We start from the raw sequence: 22,452 nt of genomic DNA, 5'->3' as shown, positions 1-22,452 counted from the left end.
AGTGGGAAAAAGGCTTGAACAGACATTTCTCCAAAGAAGACATACAGATGGCTAACAAACACTTGCAAAGATGCTCAATACCGCTCATTATTAGAGAAATGCAAATCAAAACCACAACGAGATATCACCTCACCCCAGTCAGAATGGCCATCATCAAAAAGCCTACAAACAATAAATGCTGAAGAGGGTGTGGAGAAAAGGGACAGCTCTTGCACTGTTGGTGGGAATGTAAATTGATACAGCCACTATGGAAGACAGTATGGAGATTCCTTTAAAAACTAGGACTAAAATCACCATATGACCCAGCAATCCCATACACCCTGAGGAACCATGGTTGAAAAAGACACATGTATCCCATTGTTCATCGCAGCACTATTTACAATAGCTAGAACATGGAAGCAACCTAGATGCCCAATGACAGATGAATAGATAAAGAAGTTTTGATACATATACACAATGGAATATTACTCAGCCATAAAAAGGAACACATTTGCGTCCATTCTGATGAGGCAGATGAACCCAGAACCTATTATATAGAGTGAAGTGAGTCAGAAAGAGAAAGATAAACATCGTATTCTAACATACATATACAGAATCTAGAAAAATGGTACTGAAGGATTTATTTACAGGGCAGCAACGGAGAAACAGATATAGAGGATAGAGTTACAGACATGGGGAGAGGGGAGGAGAGGATGAGATGTATGGGAAGAGTAATAAGGAAACTTACATTACTATGTGTAAAATAGATAGCCAAAGGGAATTTGCTGTATGGCTCAGGAAACTCAAACAGGGGCTCTGTATCAACCTAGAGGGGTAGGATGAGGAGGTAGACAGGAGGGAGGTTCAAAAGGGAGGGGATATATGTATACTTATGGCTGATTCATGTCGAGGTTTGACAGAAAACAACAAAACTCTGTAAAGCAATTATCCTTCAATAAAAAAATAAATTAATTTTAAAAAATAGAAATAAAAAGAAAAAAGAGACAGATGTCTCCTGGCAGAACAGACTGTACATGGAGTGAGGGCCCTCTAGAATTGCCAGAGGGCTGGAGAAGGGGACTCTGGAGTGGTCAATTAAGGGCAAGTCGGGGCACTGGTCCTCTAGGGGAGCCACTACCTGGGCCTGGAGGGGACTAGGAGGCCACCAGTGGAGCTGCTAAATTAAAACATGCACTGTCAGTGCATCAGAAAAATAAGGAATAGTTGCATCTATGTATGGTGGACATGTGATAAACCAAAAATAACACGTCAGCAGTGGGAGGATCTGGGTGGTGTCTTTATGGATATTCACTCTACAATACTTTCAACTCTTACGTATCCTTGAAAAGGCTCATAATTAACCAAACAAAATAACATACTTGTAGCATCTGTCTATAGCTGCTATTACTCTAACTGGCCCTTTAGATGGCTGCAGGGTGACTGGACACTGGAAGGGTGAGTCTGGCCCCTGCACGGGCACATCTGCTGTGGCCGTGAAGCTGGAGCTGTGGGAGATCAACTTTCTTACCTATCATCACCACATCTGCCGTCAGCAATGTCCCAAGTAGCAGGAAGATGGCCCCCACCTTGCCCCTCCTTGCTATCTTTCCTGCAATTCTTGCAAGAGTGCTTTAATTTGAAGAAAATTAGTCTGACTCCTTAATTCAAGGAAATCTGAGAATCACGGTTCTTAGCTTCGTAGTGTCTGCAGTTTAGGGATATACAGAAGGAAATTATATGGAGTGAAGTTAAGTGGGACAGAGAAAGACAGTTGTATGATTTCACTTACATGTATAATGTAAAAAAAAAGTCACAAATGAACTTATATACAAAACAGAAACAGAGTCACAGATGTAGAAAACAAAGGTTTTACCTGAGGGGAAAGGGGAAGGAAGGATACATTGGGAGATTAGCACTGACATATACACACTGCTATATATAAAATGGATAACTGATAAGGACCTGCTGTATAGCACAGAAACGTCTATTTGATACTCTGTAATGACCTATAGGGGAAAAGAATCTGACTATACTTCAATAAAAATTTTAAAATATATATACTTTAAAAAAAAAGATTGTGGCATCTGGTCTTATCACTTCATGGCAAACAGATGGGGAAAATATGGAAACAATGTCAGATTTCATTTTCGTGGGCTCCAAAACTACTGTGGACAATGACTGCAGCCATGAAATTAAAAAATGCTTGCTCTTTGCAAGAAATGCAACGACAAACCTAGACAGCATATTAAAAAGCAGAAACATCACTTTGCCAACAAAGGTCCATCCAGTCAAAAGCTATGGTTTTTCCAGTAGTCATGCACGGATGTGAGAGTTGGACCATAAAAGAAGGCTGAGCACTGAAGAACTGATGCTTTCGAACCGTGGTGCTGAAGACTCTTGAGAGCCCCCTGGACAGCAAGGTGGTCAAACCAGTCAATCCTAAAGGAAATCAACCCTGAATAGTCATGAGAAGGACTGATGCTCAAGTATACTCCAATACTTTGGCCACCTGATGTGAAGAGCCAACTCATTGGGAAAGACCCTGATGCTGGGAAAGACTGAAAGCAGGAGGAGAAGGAGGTGACAGAGGATGAGATGGTTGGATAGCATCACCAACTCAATGGACATGAGTTTGAGCAAACTCCGGGAGATAGTGAAGGACAGGCAAGCCTGGTGTGCTGCAGTCCATGGCGATGCAAAGAGTCGGACACAACTGAATGAGTGAACAACCACCATTCAACCCACTGCATGTACCCAATCAATACATCAATTTAAAAAATGAGGATACCTAAACCCTTTCCCAGAAAGCTGCTGGTAAATGTAACTGTCAAAATGAGAGAGAAAGCCAAGAGAAAAGAAGACATTTAGTCCCAGAAACAGAGGTTACTGCACAGGAAAGAGACAAAGGGAATTCCCAGGACAGTGATAAAGCAGAGCTGAAAACAGACAGTGCATACCAGGTAAAAAACAACCAGTCTGGATTGTAGCAGGATGACCATGAAGAAAGTAGTACTGAGAAGGGTTTAAGAATTTTTTTTGCAGAGTGTAGGAAGGCTTTGGTGCATAAACTAAGCAAATGAGAAGAGGCGGCCATTAATTCCAGGAAAACAAAAACTATAAGGAAATAAGTTAAAGAAAGAAAATAATATTACTGAGCATTACTTTGCACAGCAAAGAACAATGTTTACATTGAATATTGATTTAGCCAAAATATGAATATATCATACTAGAAAGACCAAGTATTAGATATATGGGGGTGAAGGAATGTTAAGAGTGCCAATTCTTTATCTTCCATTAAATATAATAATATTGAGAGTGAGATAGTATAAATATTATTTAATATACAGAGGTAAATACTAGTAGAAAGATCTATTACTTTGGGGTGAGGGAATGAAACAAGGAGTAGAGGCAGATGTGGAAGGATACTGGCTATTTTATTTTGTAACTGTGTTCCTATTGCTTTGAAAACAAAATTAAACAAAACTACATGATGCAGGAAAAAAGAAAAGGTTCTGAGAAAAGGATTTGTTCAGGGCCATGACACAGTTAAGAAATATGTCACAATGTCTCAAAGTTTCTAATAGCTTGCAGGAGTATGGAAATTCTTGAAACAGGGTTCTTCAAAAAAAATAGTAAGTTTCCAAAGGCATAAGTCTGCCTAAGGAGTCAAAAACAATCAAACCACACACACCACCACCAGCACTCCTGAAATATGCTGACTAACAGATCCACCCTCTGTTACATTATTATAACTCTACCCAGCTTTGCTTAATGTAACACTGCTGGCTCCTTTTCATTTTTTAACTTTATAACTCACAACCATAAGTAACTGGTGGAACCAGGTAAAGGAGTTGAAGATATAATCCAGACTGGGATTATCTGGGAAGATACCTGCCAGTGAATCCAGTCTGTATGTGAATGGACTCTAAAGACTGCACAGTATTAGGAGGATGAGATTAAAAGCCTGTGTTCTGAATACACCCAGAGAGGGACAATGAGCAGCTTCCATAAAAGCTCTTCTGTCAAGCTTGTATGAGGAGAGGAGGAGAGGCTATTAGGGAAATGTGTGGCAGCAAGGGTGCTAGGACAAGGTGAAACAGGAAAGGGAAATCTTACTCTCTACTTAATCAATGTCCTCCTTTATCCAGTTCATTAATGTCTGACTCACTGGCACACCAAATCTATTTCCACTTTGGCCTTCCCTCCTCTTCAGTTGCCTTGAAAGTCCACCTACTTCCACTAGACACAGACTAAACTGCTCTTATGTCCTAAATGAATATTGGCTACTTTGAAATTCTCCCCACAAATACGGACAGCCACTTAATTACAGCTGTTATACTCAGTGTAACTGACAATAACAAACAGTCTAAATGGACCAGTTTAGAATCTCTATGTTGTCATGCTAATCTTATTTACTTATTTTCTTGAGGTCATGTGTCTACCTGAATTGTAAACCTTTAAAAGATACAAGGATAGCACCAGGTACAAATAGGTATTTAATGTTTTCCTATAAATGTATGAGAACAAATATTTTTAAAAGAAAATGTGTCAGGGTAATTAATCACTGGTGTGAGGTAGGTAGCTCTAGAAATAAGTTTTTAAAGCCAAGCCATTTTGGTTAACATCTCAAGCAGTTTTTTGACCTTGTCACAGATTACTACCACACCTGTGATCACTGTAGTAGGAAAAGTCGAAGGTCAAGAGCAAAAAAGCAAATGGTAACAAAGAAAATACAATGATGCCACTGAAAAGAACCCTTCATATATTTTCATAACTCATGAAAAAATTAATCCCAAAGCAAAAACAAATGCTTCTATTAAAAGTTATTTTGAAACCAACAAGGAAAAGGGGAAAAAAAAAAAACCTTTTTTGATGGAAAACATCAGCTCTTTCTCACCCAATGCTGCTTGATCTTTCTCCAATTCTTACAATAAAACACTCTTATCATAAGTGAGGACAGTCTGTTAAGACTTTTTAACTTACAAGTGTAAATGCCCAATCATAGCATTCATGTCTTCATAATTACTTCTGACAAACTTTAAAACGCAGCACTAGTGAGCACACTTACATAAATATGCAAAATGTGAGTCCTTTTGATATTCAGAAGGAATATATATCAAAATATTGACATTTTGATATTCAGATCAAATTCAAACAGCTTAGAAAACTTTTGTCAAAATTAGATAAAATGGCAATTTAATCAAGAAACTTGAAGAATACTTCAACTCTAGAAGAGCATGAAATTCCTAAATGCTCTTCTTGCCAGAGTTTCTTTTGTTTTCCCAAAATACAAACAAAAACTTATGACAGAAACTCTAGTTTCCTGATTGAAGTTCTCTTTGTTGGCAACAGAAAGCAAGCCTTAAAATACAACTATGTACTTTGCTTTAATTTAAAAAGTAAATAAGCCCTTTTGAGAGTAAAGCACATTTCAGAACCTTTCACCTGGTATAGTAAAAAGAAAGCTATTGGGATTCATAGGTCAGAGGGCTGGAGAAGAGGAGTTGCATGCCAAAGATCATGAAAAGCATTTACGTTCTTTATCTCCCAACCAGTCGAGTATCATCAAAGCTGCCTCAGCACAAGGATGAGTTTTCATCATACTTCCTAAAGCTCCAATTCTTCATTTTAGAAATTATGCACCATGTCAATTATCACTGTGGGTTAACAGTCTCAATTGAAGATGTATCCCTCACTTGGCCTTCTATTCTACAAAATGCAGGATTTCAAATAGGAGACCGTCCTATCTCTAAAAAATTTACCTAAATCTACCAGTTCCTGAGTTTTAACAGCAAGGCCCTGGCATATGCAACTGGCAACTTCCATATTGAATAAGTCACCATGAAACATAAGAATACAGAGTTAAAGTAGGCTGTGGGCATGTGGAAATCTTAATAACATCTGAAAAGAAAAAATATTAATTCTATAGTATGCGTTTTTTTTTTAATTTGGCTGCTTCAGGTCTTGGTTGTGGCACACACGTATAGTATGCTGTTCAACCTCCAAACTCTAAGAGCTGACATATATCTGATGTGCTGAATCCTGTGTAAAAGTCTTACCTGTTTGGCTTTCGAGTTCTTCCCAGCAGAATTTTTCTCACTTGCACTTCCGTCCATCCCTCTCAGAACACTGATGAAGTCCTTCTTGGAAACCGAGGATATCAACTTAGCTCGTTTTCTAATAGAGCCTCCAGCTTCTTTAACCTTTTCATCTACATTCTTTTGATGCTTTTGAACAGCATTAAATAACTGCACCACACCCCTATGGAACACAAATGACCAGAATAATTTCACTAAATAACAATTACACTAGAACACAAGCTCTTGAGGACGGGCGCAATCTATTTTCACTGCTCAGAAACGAGGCAATCATCTAATACGCGCTCAAGTGAAAAGCACAGAATAAATCTGAAAAGTGAACATACATTTCAATGAAACTGAATAGAAGTATCTGAATAGAGAATAAACACATGTGAGTTGATTTGTAGTTTTTCTCAGCTTCACTCTTTCTAAATCAACTTCTGAACAGATACTTCTCAAAATCTAATCATATAATGGCTGAAGACTTTAAGTGTCAATGGGATGAGCACAGGCTTTACAGTTAGCTATCTGATTATGTGACGCTAGAAAGATCTCCTGGATCTTGATTTCACCTGTAAATGGCAAAAATAATACTCAAGAAGCTTAGAAAGTATTCAGCTACCTTATCTGCAAGTCTTATGATATAAAACTATTTTTTTTAAGTCTATTTGAAGTACTTTATTCTGAAGTTAAACTCATTGAAATTCTGAAGATTAAGACTTGTAGTGTCCATTACAGTAGTCACAGGTTACATGTAACGAGTGAACACAGGACATACGGCCAGAACAATGTTGCAGTGTGCTCCAAGTTTAAAATACACACTAGACTTTAAAGACAGTATGAGAAAAAGATTTTAAATTTCATTAATACTTGTTTCTTATTACATGTTGAAATAATTTGAATATATTGAGTTAAACAAAATTTATCATTGACTTTAATTTCACTTCTTTGTTTTTACTTTTTTCAAGGAGGCGCTCAGAAAATTTTAAGTTGCATGTGTGGCTCACACTGGATTTCTAGTCGATTTCTACTGGCCAGCACTGCTTTACACCATTGACACCCCTTCCAGCTCTAAGCTTCTATCATCTATTCATGTTCCTGCTATAACCATCATCAGTGCAGACGATCCGCCACAGGTGCTGAGCATCCCTGCACGTTCCTGCTGGGTTCTGAAGAGCACAACGCCTGCTCTTTACCAGGCCGTTTCTCAGGGTTGTGTCTGCAGTACGCAACCTTGAGAGATGAGGTAATGTCTCCCCCCAGACAAAGAGCAGGCTTGTTACCGTTCCCCATAAAAGCAATGGATCCCCAGATGCAGAGTTCCTCTCCTGTAACACAACCCACTGCACGCACAGGCATCTGTCGAGGGCACCTGCGCCACCCCCGGGGACACGGGGAACCGGTGGGAACGTGAAGCTCTGGCTACGGCTTCAGCTGTGAGTAACAGTCCTTTGTCTCTGACCTACAAGCGTCTTGTCTTCTGCCAGAATCCAAGAAACCTTACCAACCTAGCTTATTTGTTTATAAGTTGGGTAAAATTCCATACACTCCACAGCAGGGCTGGGACCAAGGTGCCGAGACGGAGGTGCCCAGGGTATAAAATGTAAGGGGCACTTACTCTCTGGCACCAATCCTGTACTCTTCTCAGCTCTGCGTGGGTATTAATTCATTTAATTCTCAGAGAAATCCTATAGCATAGGTATAACGTTCTCGCTTGTTTCCACAGATAAATAAACTGAGACAGAAGGAAATTAAGTAACTGCCCAGGGACACCCAGCAGCCTGGCCCTGCTCTCACTCCCTCAGCCATCCAGCCTCACTGGCTCACCATCCAACACCCAGATGGATTGCTGTAGGCAGCTAGGAAGTTAAAAGGGATTTCACTGAATGTAACTGTTGTATTCTTTAAATGGTAATCCAACTGCTACCTCCTTCATGGAGCCGTCCTCAACTCCATACACAATCTCCCATTAGATGTTCCCAACACGCAGGACACACCTTTACTCCCAAAGAGACTAGAACCCCCACATATAAGTGGGCAAGGACCATGCAGTAGCCACCAGATTCTATTCATCTCTGGGCACAGATGGCATCAACTAAATGTTGGTGCCAATATTAAAAAAAAAATGCTGAGTGGAAGGACAACACGAAGCTGCTATAATGTGTAATTTGTTAGGTCATAAGTATAGTGCAAGATAACAAAAATGATCACCTCGTGCCATAAATTTAGATAAGCATCCTAAGAGAAACACAGGCAGAGGTCTGATTATAATGTTCTCGTGACCATAAAACACAAGATGATCCAAAACAGGTTCATACCACATACACACTTAGCCCATTAGACTCTTGCCTCACGAGACCTCCAAAATCTGTGGCTGAATCCAGTATCAGGTAGGCAGGCTGAGATATAAATCACTTGGCTCTGACCAGGCAGAGCTTAAGAACCAAACCTCGTCAGAAATGGATCACTATAAAGCTTTAGTGCACTTAGTTTTTAAAGGGCAACAACACTGTCTTACCTCGTAGCAATTCTCTGAAGATTTCTCTCCGTTTCTTTGTCTTTGACAACATCTGGCTTTACTCTGCACATCATTTCCCATTCCCGCTTCTTATCAAGCTGTGTTATAAATAGTGTTATGTGAAAGAATATTAGGCATTTTTGAAAGTGCAGCACACTTTGATATGATACTCTGTGAAAGGACAAAGGTAATAAATCATTCGAGCTTTAGTTTGTCGTAGGGCCTTTCAGAAACCCACCCTTTCGGGGGTCCGGCTCCGGGAGCCTGCGGTTAGTGCTCAGCGTGTCATGCGAGAGGCACCAAGTAAGCAGCCGGCAGGCTCTCCGACAGCAGGGGCCTGGAGCACTGCCAGCGTGCGGAGCCAGGAGGGCCAGGCTGGGGGTGAGGGAGCCCCGTGCCCAACCTGCCATCGCCAGAAGCCTCAGAGGGCAGCATCAGCAAGACGCCAAACCACCCTCTTCCGTAACCATGAGTTTAAGCACCGCTTCTCTTTATTTTTAGAACCTGACTTCCCCAGCGGCCGGAATTATTAAGAACTTGTATCAGCTTTTAAAAGAACAGCATGGTGTCCTACTAGCACTGTAACAGATAGAGACTATTTAAACAGTGACTGTTCTTCTTTCCTCTTATGGCACATCTGACCACTGTCCTTGCCGTATATGGCTTATCAGTCACAAACTACAGCAAGCTGACTCTCTGCGATAATGCAGACATAGAAACGGATTAGGAAATAAGAATATCCCACAGACAACATCATCTCATTCAAAACTGTTCTCAGGGGACTTCGTGACCTCAGGTCCTTGATTCGATACACTTGCTTCTCCAGGTCCCCTGCTCAGGTCAACATATCACCAAACATCAAATATACTGAATATGATAAACTAATTATCAAGAAGCTGGTAGTAAGCATCAAAATCAGGAAGAACCAGTGGGGAAAAGTCTCCTTTTATCTTTTCCTTTTCTTCATTCATCTGATCTCTCACTTTGTATTAATGAAAACATCTGTTTACGGTAAAACCAAATCTTTGCTCTTGCTATACTCTGGAGCCTTTTTAAAGAAACAGATTCTTCCCCAAATCAGGTATTTTAACTATAATGAAATTCATTGTCAGATTATACCCGAAATAAAAAACCTTACTTTTAAGTGTAAAACAGTCAATCCTTAATTATCTCTTGTACGGAGGGGATAACAGGCATGCATGATCCCCAGGTATTTTTTAACTCTGAAATGTATTTCTTTACCTATAATTAGAAACAGGTAGCCAATATTCTGGAAACCAATAATACTTAACGTTAAGAAACAAACACATTTACGCAGACTCTACCCGGAAGTATATACTGAAGAGCATCTGTGGCTGCTGTGTCGTGTTCCCGGGATCAACACACGTGCTCTCATGCATTATGTGGACAGCATCAGCTCTAGCACTCAAAGCTCTGGTCTAGAGCAGAGTCAGGAATTTCTTTATGTTGGCTTTAAAACATTGTTCTCTTACTGGAACACTGGGACTAGGGGTAATTAAGGATTCTGATATTTTTAAAGCCTCCTCTAGTTTTTGCCAGATTAAAAAAAAAAAAAGGTTCGAATTTTAAGTTGAAAAGCTATCAGTAAGACTCAGAGACAAAGTTGATCTTAAATAAAGTACAATGAGAATACTGAATTAGTAATAGAGTACGTTCTGTTTTGAAGGGCAGCACTTGAAAAGTTCCATCTTTATACAGCCTCCAACAGAGGGCACCCAGTATTAGGAACAAAGGAAACATTCATCTTGAAACAAGATAAGGGGATGGTGAACTTAAAAGGAAACAAATGCCAACTGAAACTTAAGTTTTCTCTCCTTTTTACATATAAAGTATCTCTTGGAAATGAGCACTTCTATATTGTCAGTATGACCGTAGAAAGTTATTTTTCTTTCATTAAAAAATAATATCTATTTCAGCAGCCAAATAGTTTAGACATATTCTTGTTCTACTGTTCATTTATCTTTGCGATACACAACAGCAAACTTAAAGTCCAACTTCTGGCCTTTCATTAGCAGACAGCACCAGTCTAGCTTCTTCCATCAGTGGTTTAACAAAAGATAGAATGAACTCAAGTTTATCCATCAGTAAAATAGTTTGTTTCAGAACTGCAACCAACCCTGTCAATGACATCATCACAGGTTTATATCATAAAATAGCCTTTAAGCTAAAAGTAACTAACATGATTCTATTAGTTCAGAGTTAACTTTATTAATAAAGTTAGCATCTGAACAGGTAAGTTGAATAAGATATTCAAACCCAGGAGTCACTGGCACAGGTATAAGTACTTGACTTTTAAAAGGATACATTTCCTTGGAGTTCACATTTTTATTATTTTGCTTAGATGAATAAAAAACATGCTCAAGAGAATGATTCAGACTAGGTTTCTGAACACAACCTTGGTTATCCACTCACAGATAAAACACAAGTTACGCACTGGAATGCTAACTGGACAAACACTGAACGAAGCAATGTGGTGCCAACGAGAACTAGCCTTGACACCCAAGGTACAGAACAACTGGCAGGACACACCTGTTTTCTTTTCTCTAGTCTCTCTTGCTTTAGCTTCTCCTTTTCCTTTTCCAGCTCTTTGTTTCTGACCAGGATGGTGGGTTTGCTTTCAGGAATCTTCTTGCTCAGGATCCTAGCCATGGCATCTGCCCAGCCCGCGTTAGCCCCCGCAGTAGCTTCTGCAGCACTGTCGTTGTCATCCTCGCGGGGCTCAGCTTCATCTTCGTTGTCAGCTTCTACTGCTTCATCACCAGAGGAAAAGTGATCTTTTTCCAATCCACAGCTTCCTAGAGAACCTAAAGTAGAAACAAACTAAACTTTAATATTGGAGGCAGAGTTTGGCAAGGCCATGGTGAGACCCCCCAGGGGCCTTCCTAAGGCTAATGGCTCTCCATCTGTCTCCATTCTCATTTCCGAGTCCCACAGCTGCCCTAATAGTGGAGAATGGCAGGACCCTCCATCCTACCGTCGCCCACCCGCAAAGACCTGGCCCGGCCATGTGGACAGGGGAGGCCGCCACAGCGTCAGCGCCCAGGGCCCAGTGAGTGGAAGTCAGCCCACCAGCCTCAGGGCATCCTGTGGTCCGTGGTGACAGATGCTGCCATGGGGCTGCTGCAGGGTGTGCTCAAACCCACAGGCTTTTAATTGTGTTATTAAACTACTTGAAGAGACTAACAAATATTATTTTAAAAACAAGTAACAACAAAAAACTAATCTGTCAAGAAAATGGAATAGTGTTTCCACGGCACAGAGAAGTCAGAGTAAGTTCTCTGAGGGCTTTGGCCCAGATGTTTAAAATCCTGAATCCTGGTACGGGAAAATCTAAAGACTTGTTTCCTTTTATAGAATCTGCCTATAACATTAATAAACTGGGTGTTGCAACATTTTTGAAAAAATAATCTAATGAAGTGATATGTGCCCAAAATTTGACTGCACTGCTGGATGGCCGCATGAAAATATCAAGTTTTGAGTGAAGGATACAGATTTGTACACTATAGAGTTGTATCATGCAGAACCACTGAGAACCACCCCAAGCATACACATGGAACTATGTCATCTGTAAGATTCAAACGGCTGAGATCAGAGGAGTGGCCAAAACATGATCCAGTTGGTGGCCTCGCTTGAAAACCAACTTGCCGAGAACCCCTGGGTACTTTAAGTTTTGCAGTCTGTCTCAAATTCTGAAACTCATTGTAGTTTAACAACAAGAGCACAAAGTGCCAGCGAAATCTGTGTGCAACTATATGATCCAGAGCCTTCTGAAGAGCTTCTGCTTTGCTCTTCAAAAACCTGTGGAGCTAAATTAGGAAATACTTCAAAAGTAGTTTTATATTAGCTCATGGCTACAATCAAAGGGAATGGAACTGACTGTACAGTCAGCTCTTCCACTCTGAGTGATCCTCCCTAACCTCTTGACTTGAAGTCATGAATTAAGACAGAACTGTTGAAAAGACTTGACTTAGCTAGTCATCACTACACTTGCTTTTTGGTATTACGTTTGCCGAATATCTTTGTTTTTTTGCTTGCTGAGAACTCATGAAACAAAAGGATGGAAAACTAAGTATTTAATACATTTCAAACAAAAATTTGCAGGATATTAGAAAATGGCAAATAAAAATATACTAAAAAAATCAGTTTATATATATATAAAATGAGTCTCAAGCATAGGAGTAAAAATGAAGTATCTTCAAAAAGTAACAGAACAATACATTTAAACACAGACAGCAAAATAATACTTTACAAAAGCATGATCTTACATAAAGTATGTTAATGGTATCAAAAAAATTAAAGGACATGATAAAGAAGCAAGAATCATTAATAATTCTACTGCCCTAATGTGTTGTGTATTTCTTAATAAAGAAAAAAAAATTTGAAAGAGAACTTAATTTGACACATAATTTGAAGCCTCTACTGTATCCTGTATGCCTGGCAAATTTACGAAATCTGAGAACGTGACAAGGATGTGACATGCAGATTTGGGTGACATAAAAATGCTCACTGCCTGCAATGGAAGAAAAAGTATACAAATTTCGCCAAAAGCTGAAAGCACTACCATTCAATGAAAATCTGCGTGTCTACTATACACCAGATTCCAGAGCCCAGAAGTATCTCCTAGGACCAGTGTTCCCTGGAAAGTACATTGAGAAACAGAGTTTGGAGAACGTAGTTAAGTGAAAAACATGTATGTTAATACAGAATATGTTTATTCCTCAGAGTCAGCAGCACTGGACAGGTACTAACAACAAAATAAACAATTCTTTGAAAAGTACTTCTTCTAGGTACGCATTCATCTAAATGTAAGGAGGCACAATGGTTTACGTCAATGAAGAATCTCAGAGTGATCAGAAGCAGAGGTCTTTACTAGTTTCTGGTAAAAAATGTCAAACTCCAACACTGACACCTAGTGTTTTGTCCTAAGGAAGTCACACACAAACTGCAGTGAATTTCACATTCACCTACACTGTGAAGGCAGCCAAAGACTCTCTGTCTAAGCCACTTCTCCATTTCTAAACCTGGGCTACTTTTCTTTAGTGTGTTTCTTACCCAGCTTGACTACCACAACGTGCATGCTACGGACACAATGAATCCATGACGTTTTATAACACCATTTCATACAACCTGCACTTACTCCACCAATTCAAAAAAAAAAAAAGTCCAGAAGAATTTGCTGCAGTCATGGCTTTTTATTTTATTATATTTTTAAGAGGCCCTAACTCAGAAGTTTTCCGTCATGCATTCATAGCCAATGGAAATGATGGTAAGTTCTAGAAATAAATTTAAATATGTCAATGTTATGAGGTCAGCTAGCATATTACAAAACAAAGTTTTCTTCTGGAATACCAAAGCGAATCACTACACAAGTCAGAAAATAGAACTGGCCCTTAAAAATTTACTGTGGCCAATGAAGACGAGATTTTTTTGAATTTACCACAAACTGATACTCAACAGAAGTGGATGTAACCCAGGGATCTAAGGGCCCCAGATAAGTAAAAAATTCCTTTGAAGTCCTGTGTGTTATTTTAAATATTAACTCTAATTTTGCATTCTATTTCAAAAACCTGGAAATTAAGGAAGGGTAATAAAGAATGCTTACTGGAAGTAATAACCAATGGTTCCAACAGAACCTTCTGTGCTTATGGAAATGTTCTCTTATCAGAGCTGCCCACCAACCACAAGAGCCCAGTGGGTCCTTCACATGAGGCTAGTACAATGAAGTCACTGAGTTTTTTTTTTAACTTGACGAAGTTTTAATTCCTTCAGCGTGACTAGTGGCCACCACACTGCGCAGGGCAAGGTTAGACTTCTGAGGTAACCACATAGGCAGAGGCGTCTCTCCGTCTCTTGCTGCACTTTCCCCAAACTTCCACCAGTCTTTCAAACTTGCCATCTGTCTCTCATCCCAGATATGGTGAGCTGCTGGCAGAAAAGTGAGTTATTTTCCTTAGCTTTTGGAACTGGGATAAAGTTTTTCAAAAAACTCACAGTCCTTCAATATTTACCAAGTGCTCGTGAATGAAGATGAAGGAAGGAGAAAATGAAAAATCTAGATTTTCCCCTTGAGGAAGTAAAATATTTAGTAAGATACATAAATCAGTTAACACCAATAGAAAATTTTGGTTTAAAATTTATAAGCATTCTTCTAATAGAAAAATAACGAAGAAAAAGGTTTAGGGGTATCTTTTACATAAGATGATTTCAAGTTATTTCTTAAAGGTAAAGTAAGAGCTGGAATGACAAGAAAAGGAAAAAGCCAAAGAAGTAAGATTCTACAATAAGGCCAACCAAAAGAGGCATGGGCAAGACCACTGAATTGAGAACCAAAACTTTATAGATTTGAGTCAATGCTCTGTATTAAAGTTAAAATTACTATTGTAATCATCACTACAACACTCCAGGCAGAAGAAACCAGCATGTCCAAAATGCTTGGGGATGTTGAAGAAGGTAAGTGAAGTGAAGTCGCTCAGTCGTGTCCAACTCTTTGCAACCCCATGGACTGTAGCCTACCGAGCTCCTCTGTCCATGGGATTTTCCAGGCAATAGTACTAGAGTGCATTGCCATTTCCGTCTCCAGGGGATCTTCCCAACCCAGGGATTGAACCCGGGTCTCCCACATTGTAGACAGACGCTTTACCGTCTGAGCCACCAGACACATCTATAAAATATAAAGAAGTTCACATAGGCTGAAACTGGAGATGTGGGGATTGAACAATAAGAACAGGGTGTGAAAAGCTGGTTAGTTTATATAAATAAGCCAATCTGATTTATCATCCAAGAAAAAATACATACATCAAGCCCCAGGTTCTGCACTATACGTGTGTACTTCCAGTAAGTGGCCAAACTGCTACTGCTATTTTCACCTCCCACTTACCTCAGATCCCTCCTTTTAAGAAAGTTTCTCTACTGGATTAAGAAGGTTGTTCTTTTAAAATACAATTATCATCTGGGAGCACTAAGGATATTGCTTAACCTTGATCTTCAGTTCAGTTTAGTTCAGTTCAGTCGCTCAGTCATGTGCGACTCTTTGCGACCCATGAATTGCAGCATGCCAGGCCTCCCTGTCCATCACCAACTCCCGGAGTTCATTCAAACTCACGTCCATCAAGTCAGTGATGCCATCCAGCCATCTCATCCTCTGCTGTCCCCTTCTCCTCCTGCCCCCAATCCCTCCCAGTATCAGGGTCTTTTCCAGTGACTCAACTCTTCGCATGAGGTGGCCAAAGTACTGGAGTTTCAGCTTTAGCATCATTCCTTCCAAAGAAATCCCAGGGTTGATCTCCTTCAGAATGGGCTGATTGGATCTCCTTGTAGTCCAAGGGACTCTCAAAAGTCTTCTCCAACACCACAGTTCAAAAGCATCAATTCTTCAGTGCTCGGCTTTCTTCACCGTCCAACTCTCACATCCATACATGACCACAGGAAAAACCATAGCCTTGACTAGACGGACCTTTGTTGGCAAAGAAATGTCTCTGCTTTTGAATATGCTACCTAGGTTGGTCACTTTCCTTCCAAGGAGTAAGCGTCTTTTAATTTCATGGCTGCAATCACCATCTGCAGTGATTTTGGAGCCCCAAAAAATAAAGTCTGACATTGTTTCCCCATCTATTTCACACCTTTAGAGTTTACTGTAAATCAAACAGAACTTATAAAAACTTGAGATCAGTTAGTAGTGGTTAAAGAGTAAAGACACAGAATTCAGGCTGCTTGATTCAATCTTAACTCCAGACACAAACCTACGTGACTTTTCTGAAGGTTTTTACCTTCTCAATCTTAGTTTCCTTGTCTGTAAAAATGGCAATAAAACAGTACCTTCTTCATGAGGTTTTATGATAATTAACTCAGTTTCTTAAAGGAGTGTCTAGCCCATAAGAAACGTTTACATGTCAATTGCACCCCTCCCCGGCCCCCACCCCCATACCCCTCAAGACACACATAATGTGGCTGCAGAGAAGACAGGAACAAAGAACAAACAGCGCTGGTGGCTGGAATCTGGAGGACATGTGCGGTGCTGAATGGGAAGCTTTCGATGACCTGTTACAGCACAGGGGTTAAGCACTAAGAATATAAAATGAGCAGATGTGGAGCTACGCCCCACTTCCATTCCTTCCCACAAGCATAATCTTGGGCAAGTTACCTAACCCCTCTGTGTCTCAGTAAACTGGGAACAAAAACAGTACCTACCACAGGAAAAGCACTTAGCACAGCTCTGGCACACAGTAGGCATTAAATAGATGACAATAATCAGAAGACAAACAAGGAGACTAAGAACCTGGGAGCCAGAGCAGGGAGGCATCCCAAAAGTCCTAAAAAGGATTGACAAAAGACAGGGGGAGGGGGAATAAATTCTCCTTCCACTATAATTCCACCCAGTCTTGGCTCTCCTCTAACCCATACACAAGGGGTTCATGGTGAGCAAGACACCTTTGATTCTGTTTCAGAAGCGGTCGATATCTCTGTCCTATAGCTTCCCAAGCACTCTAAAACAATGATGAATATTAACTAACCAACAAGTGTTTAGGGCTAGGTACTATTTAAAGTGCTTTTTATGCATTATCACTTAATCCTCACAACACGCGTTGAGATGCTATTATTATTCTATTTACAAGGAGAATGCTTCTGAAGCTTAGAAAGGTTTTAAAAATGTCCAGAGTCACAAAGTGAACAGGTGGGGTGACAGGGTGCTGATTTTTAAGGCACTACAAAGCTCTGAATCCACCATTCAACTCAGACTAAGGTAACTGAACTACTGCAGAGAGGAGCCACAATACATCGGGTTGGCCAAAAAGTTCATTTGGGTTTATCCTACCAAAAACCTGAACAAACTTTCTGGCCAACTCAATAGCTTAATAAAGCTTGAATTAAAGAGGAATTTCTCTCTAAGCCATAGCTAACCAGAATGGCCAGCACTCACATCCCATTCTCATTTCGCCCCTAGTCATTCAGAGCTCTAGGAAACCACTGCTCCCCAGTCCAGGTATTAAAACATCTGTTCTATCTCGCCATGTGCTCTTTCCTGCCCTTCACTACTTAATTTAGAATATTCAAAATTGATACTTGAGAACTTTTTAAAAAAGCATTTACCTCTAAAAAAAAAAAAAAATGAAGTTACTCAGGTTTCCATAAAAATAACCAAAACTAAAATGAAAGTTTCACCATGGGACAAACTGTCGGATGTGATTACTATGTGCTATCTGGGCAAGCCAGACAGAGCCCGGAAGTAGTCTGTTTCCTGAGCCTGTTCTATAAATTGCTACTCCAGTAGGACTATGACATACTTCATTTCTTAGGCATGTTCCTTTGCTATTTTAAGTAACTTAAATGATGCAGAAGCTTATAAGTTACAGTTTGATAAAAAGTTTATTTATCTGCTAGGTTATTACATCTTAAATACTACTTTGTAGTTTATCAAAAAAGGAAGGGATTCCTCCTAGGACCTTCTAAACTGGATTGTTATCAAGTCTTGTTTTAGAAGTATATGGCCATTATTCAAATATGTGACCAGAATAATTCAGAAAAAATGAAATTAGCATTCCTCCTTCTAGTTTATAGACATATGGGCACATGCTATGAGGGAGCAGTCAATCACTTGATGGCATGGGACCAAGGCTTTTTTTACATGGGTTGATTTACCGACTACAGAGCTTTTTTTTTTTAAATAAAGATTACAATCTTAAGCAAGTAGGCAGTGCATATAAACCTCCAACAGTGCATAAATTCTGTAGGTCTGAGTAATTCAGTAACTCAGAGGTAGAGGTCATCATTATTGTTGTTTAGTCACTAAGTCACATTTTGCAAGCTTGTGAACTGTAGCCCACTGGGCTCCTATGTCCATAGGATTTCCCAAGCAAGAATACTGAAACGGGTTGCCATTACTGCTCTTTATAATACTTGATATCATCACCACTGTTTTCATTTTTTTCACCTGAATTGATCTACTGAATGGGAAGGCTGTGTTTTTTATTTAGACTACAAACATAAGAGCCAAGCATACACGGTATCTAAACCACCAACAAGGTATTAATTCAATAAATCTGAGTAGCTCCAGGTTAACTCATGTAGGGGTGTCATCCTCTCCTTTATAATGCTTGGCATTTATGTATTACTCTAATGCTGACTAAGGCATCTTACCTTACACATATTTCTGATTTGGGATCATTCGTAATTTTACTGTGACCAAAGTTCAAACCCTACTGAAGAGTAAGTATTACAATTTATCAAAACTTACAGTCTGAATCATTTTGCTATCATTCAAGTTTATATCACATATAACTTCTGCTAATCTGTAACCTCAGTGATATCTGGTACATGAGAAGAGAGTGTAAAAATCACATTAAGAGAAGTTTCCAATTTTATAATAAATGGATATCGAGTACTACATCATGTATCAGGATTCATGCCAAGTTCTGAAACACAGCTTTTACCAAAGCTTTAAGGTAAGGGAACTAGGAAACTTCTGCAACGTCTGACAAACAATATCCAAGAGTTTTACACTCATGAAAGCACCATTTTCTACCTTTCTTACACAACATGTCAAAAGAAATTAAAGCCAAAAGATAAAAAATAAAAGTGCAAACAACACATGAGCTATACTTGTGTGTTTTTCTAGGAAACATAAGTAGCATCTCGCTGAAGGAAGCTGCTTTCAAATGTTGATATAAGGCACATCCTTATCAATTTTTATGAACCAATTAAAATTCAAACATAAGTGTCTAACTCAACTCCCTGATAAAATGAGCTGTACACTTCAGTAACAAGCCTGTAATGTGCACGCTGATTCCTCATGTGTCTGAAGGCCACTTCAATTGCCTGCCTTTATAGTCTTTCAGAATCCAGTCTCTGTGAACTTTTTATAACAATATAGTTCTGCCAAGGCCACACGTACACAAATATCTGAACAAAAAAGCTATTTCTGGGGACTTTCCTGGTGGTCCAGTGGTTAAGAAATCTGCTTTCCAATGCAGGGGACACAGGTTCAATCCCTGGCAGGGAGCTAAGATCCTGCATATTGTGGGGCAGTTAAACCCGCTTGCTGCAATTAATACTCGAAGCAGCCAAATAAATAAATTAAAATTTAAAAAAAGAGAAAGCTGTTTTTATGTATCATCTTTCCAGAAATACCTGATTTCACAGGAGGAAAAAAAAATCCATTTCTTATATTAAATAGAAAATTCTGAGTTAAATCAAAGGAAAACATCTCCATCCAAAGGGCCTGCTGCTGCTGCTAAGCAGCTTCAGTTGTGTCCGACTCTGTGCGACCCCATAGACAGCAGCCCACCAGGCTCCCCCGTCCCTGGGATTCTCCAGGCAAGAACACTGGAGTGGGTTGCCATTACCTTTTCCAATGCATGAAAGTGAAAAGTGAAAGTGAAGTAGCTCAGTCATGTCTGACTCTTCGAGACCCCATGGACTGCAGCCTACCAGGCTCCTCGGTCCATGGGAGTTTCCAGGCAAAAGAGTACTGGAGTGGGGTGCCATTGCCTTCTCCGAAAGGACCTACATTACTGAATTTATTACATAAAAGGTCTTTTATTATTTGTCTTTTATTGAAGAGACACATTCTAAATCCTGAAAGAAAAGGCAGAGGGAGACAACTAAGTAGAAATCTAGACAAGCTGGTCAAGAGAAAGTGAAGGGAAAAAGAGAGTACCTAGTGGGCCAGCACAAGCATGGCGAGGAGGGCGGAGAGGAACTGTGTTCAAGAGATGAGGAGCTCAGATACCGTGTCACCAGCAAGCCAAGGGGCAGCAAGATGTGTGCCCGGAGGAGTAAACAGCCGTCAGGTCACATGCAGATCACCAGTGCACAGTGACACAGGCCATCCTCCTCATCCACTGGGTTCTGTTTTGAAGATGAAATCATGAATTCAGCCTGGCAAATATTAAGTGCACGCTATCCACAGAACAACTAGACAGAGACAATCCATGGTTGTCAAAATCACTATCCCTAAAAAATAAATAGAACCACTATTCATGCCTAATTTTACCACGAAAACATGACTGAATGGTTAATTACAGAGTAAGAAGGACAGAATTAAGAGAGAACACCTGGCATCTATGGACGGACAGTTTTCCACTGAGAGGCTTTCTACTATAATGGAAAACGGTATCTCCAAGCCTGTTTCCTCATCTGTAAAACAGAAAGGCCATCAGCTCCCTTGTAGGGTTACCTGAGGAAATTTTAACCTCTTTTCTGGAGAAAGCTCCACCGCTGTTATCAAAGGCTGGAAGGCTTATTGGGTGGCTGAGAGATGGGACTAGAAGTTTTGTTAGATCAGAAAAGATGTCACGATCATGACTCCAAATATTTATGAGTAGGCTGTTGTTGTTTAGTCGCTAAATAGTGCCTGACTCTTTGCGAAACTATGGACTGTTGCTCACCAGGGTCCTCTGTCCATAGGATTTCCCAAGCAAGAATACTGGAGTAGGCTGTCATTTTCTTCTCCAGGGGATCTTCCCAACCCAGGGATCGAACCCTCATCTCCTGCACTGGCAGGCAGATTCTTTACCATTGAGCCGCAATGGTATGGTATTTATTTTATGGTTGCCATGTGCCAACCATTAAATTAAATGCTTTACATACATGAGCCCATTGAATCTTCACAACAATCCTGAGGAGACACTATTACCACATCCATTTTATGGATGAGGGAACTGAGGCAAGTTCCCTACTAAGAAGCCCAAAATCCCTCTGAAAGGCAGTACAAACACAGATGCCTCTTATACAACTGAGAAAAGAGTGATCATTTATTTCTGGAGATAATACACAGATTTTAGGAGAAAAGAAAGGATGGAAGAAGAGAGGAAGGAAGGAAGACTACAGTTATAAACGGGAGAAAGACTGCTATAAAATCTGACCACAAAAACACCCCTTAGTGATCAAACCTTAGAGAGTGGAACAAAAACCTGTCTCAATACCATGGTCTGCTCATAACCAATTCTTGCTTTAGATTCTGTGGCCCTGGTCTTTTACTTTCCAGAAAGTTTTGTTTTGTTTGATCATTTCTGTACTCCTGGTTCCTCAACCTTATCAGGGAACTGTAGTGTTGGAGAAGACTCTTGAGAGTCCCTTGGACTGCAAGGAAATCCAACCAGTCCATTCTGAAGGAGATCAGTCCTGGGATTTCTTTGGAAGGAATGACGCTAAAGCTGAAACTCCAGTACTTTGGCCACCTCATGGGAAGAGTTGACTCATTGGAAAAGACTCTGATGCTGGGAGGGATTGGGGGCAGGAGGAGAAGGGGACGACAGAGGATGAGATGGCTGGATGGCATCACCGACTCGATGGACTTGAGTCTGAGTGAACTCCGGGAGTTGGTGATGGACAGAGAGGCCTGGCGTGCTGTGATTCATGGGGTGGCAAAGAGTCGGCACGACTGAGCGACTGATCTGATCAGATCTGATCTGAGGGGTCAGAGAAAAAGCTCCAGAGCAAGCTCCAGTGCTGGTTGTGTCCTCTATCAACTTATCAGCTTGTGCACTGCGGGAGCAAGATATAAACTCTCTACATCTCAGTTTCTTACAAGTAAAATGAGGATAATATTAACAATAACCCTGTCTTACAGGATTGTTATGATAATTAAAGTGACACAGTACCTAAACTATTATTATTACTACCTAATTCCTCTAACAGAAATATACCCAAAATCTATGGTGCTACAAATTTATTTGGAAGTTGGTTGTCTAGAAAATTGAATGCTTTCCTTCTGAAAAACATTTCAAGTGGGGACCCTCTCTCTTCACTGTACAGTCTTCACTGTACTTTCCTAGTGAAATCCCTAGTGGAGCTTTGCAACTCTGCCTAACTGTTCTGGCACTCTATGGCAGTCACCATACAGTTAGCAGTGATACT

At 40.1% G+C, this 22,452-nt stretch overlaps 1 protein-coding gene across 2 annotated transcripts in view; it reads right to left on the bottom strand.

Moving 5' to 3' along the window:
* Positions 1 to 22,452, bottom strand: part of RRP15 (ribosomal RNA processing 15 homolog) — a 53,194-nt gene that overhangs the window by 29,055 nt on the left and 1,687 nt on the right. For both annotated transcript variants that reach the window (XM_070767954.1, XM_019976653.2), the window contains exons 2-4: positions 11,128 to 11,402; positions 8,578 to 8,675; positions 6,039 to 6,240 (exon numbers count right to left, since the gene is read on the bottom strand). In XM_070767954.1, the coding sequence (XP_070624055.1) occupies positions 6,039 to 6,240; positions 8,578 to 8,675; positions 11,128 to 11,402 (575 nt within the window). The remainder of the gene's footprint in view (positions 1 to 6,038; positions 6,241 to 8,577; positions 8,676 to 11,127; positions 11,403 to 22,452) is intronic.

Source organism: Bos indicus, chromosome 16 (genome assembly GCF_029378745.1).
Source record: "Bos indicus isolate NIAB-ARS_2022 breed Sahiwal x Tharparkar chromosome 16, NIAB-ARS_B.indTharparkar_mat_pri_1.0, whole genome shotgun sequence".
In the NCBI taxonomy this organism is placed as follows: domain Eukaryota; kingdom Metazoa; phylum Chordata; class Mammalia; order Artiodactyla; family Bovidae; genus Bos; species Bos indicus.
This window is presented reverse-complemented; position numbering and strand designations above follow the sequence as displayed.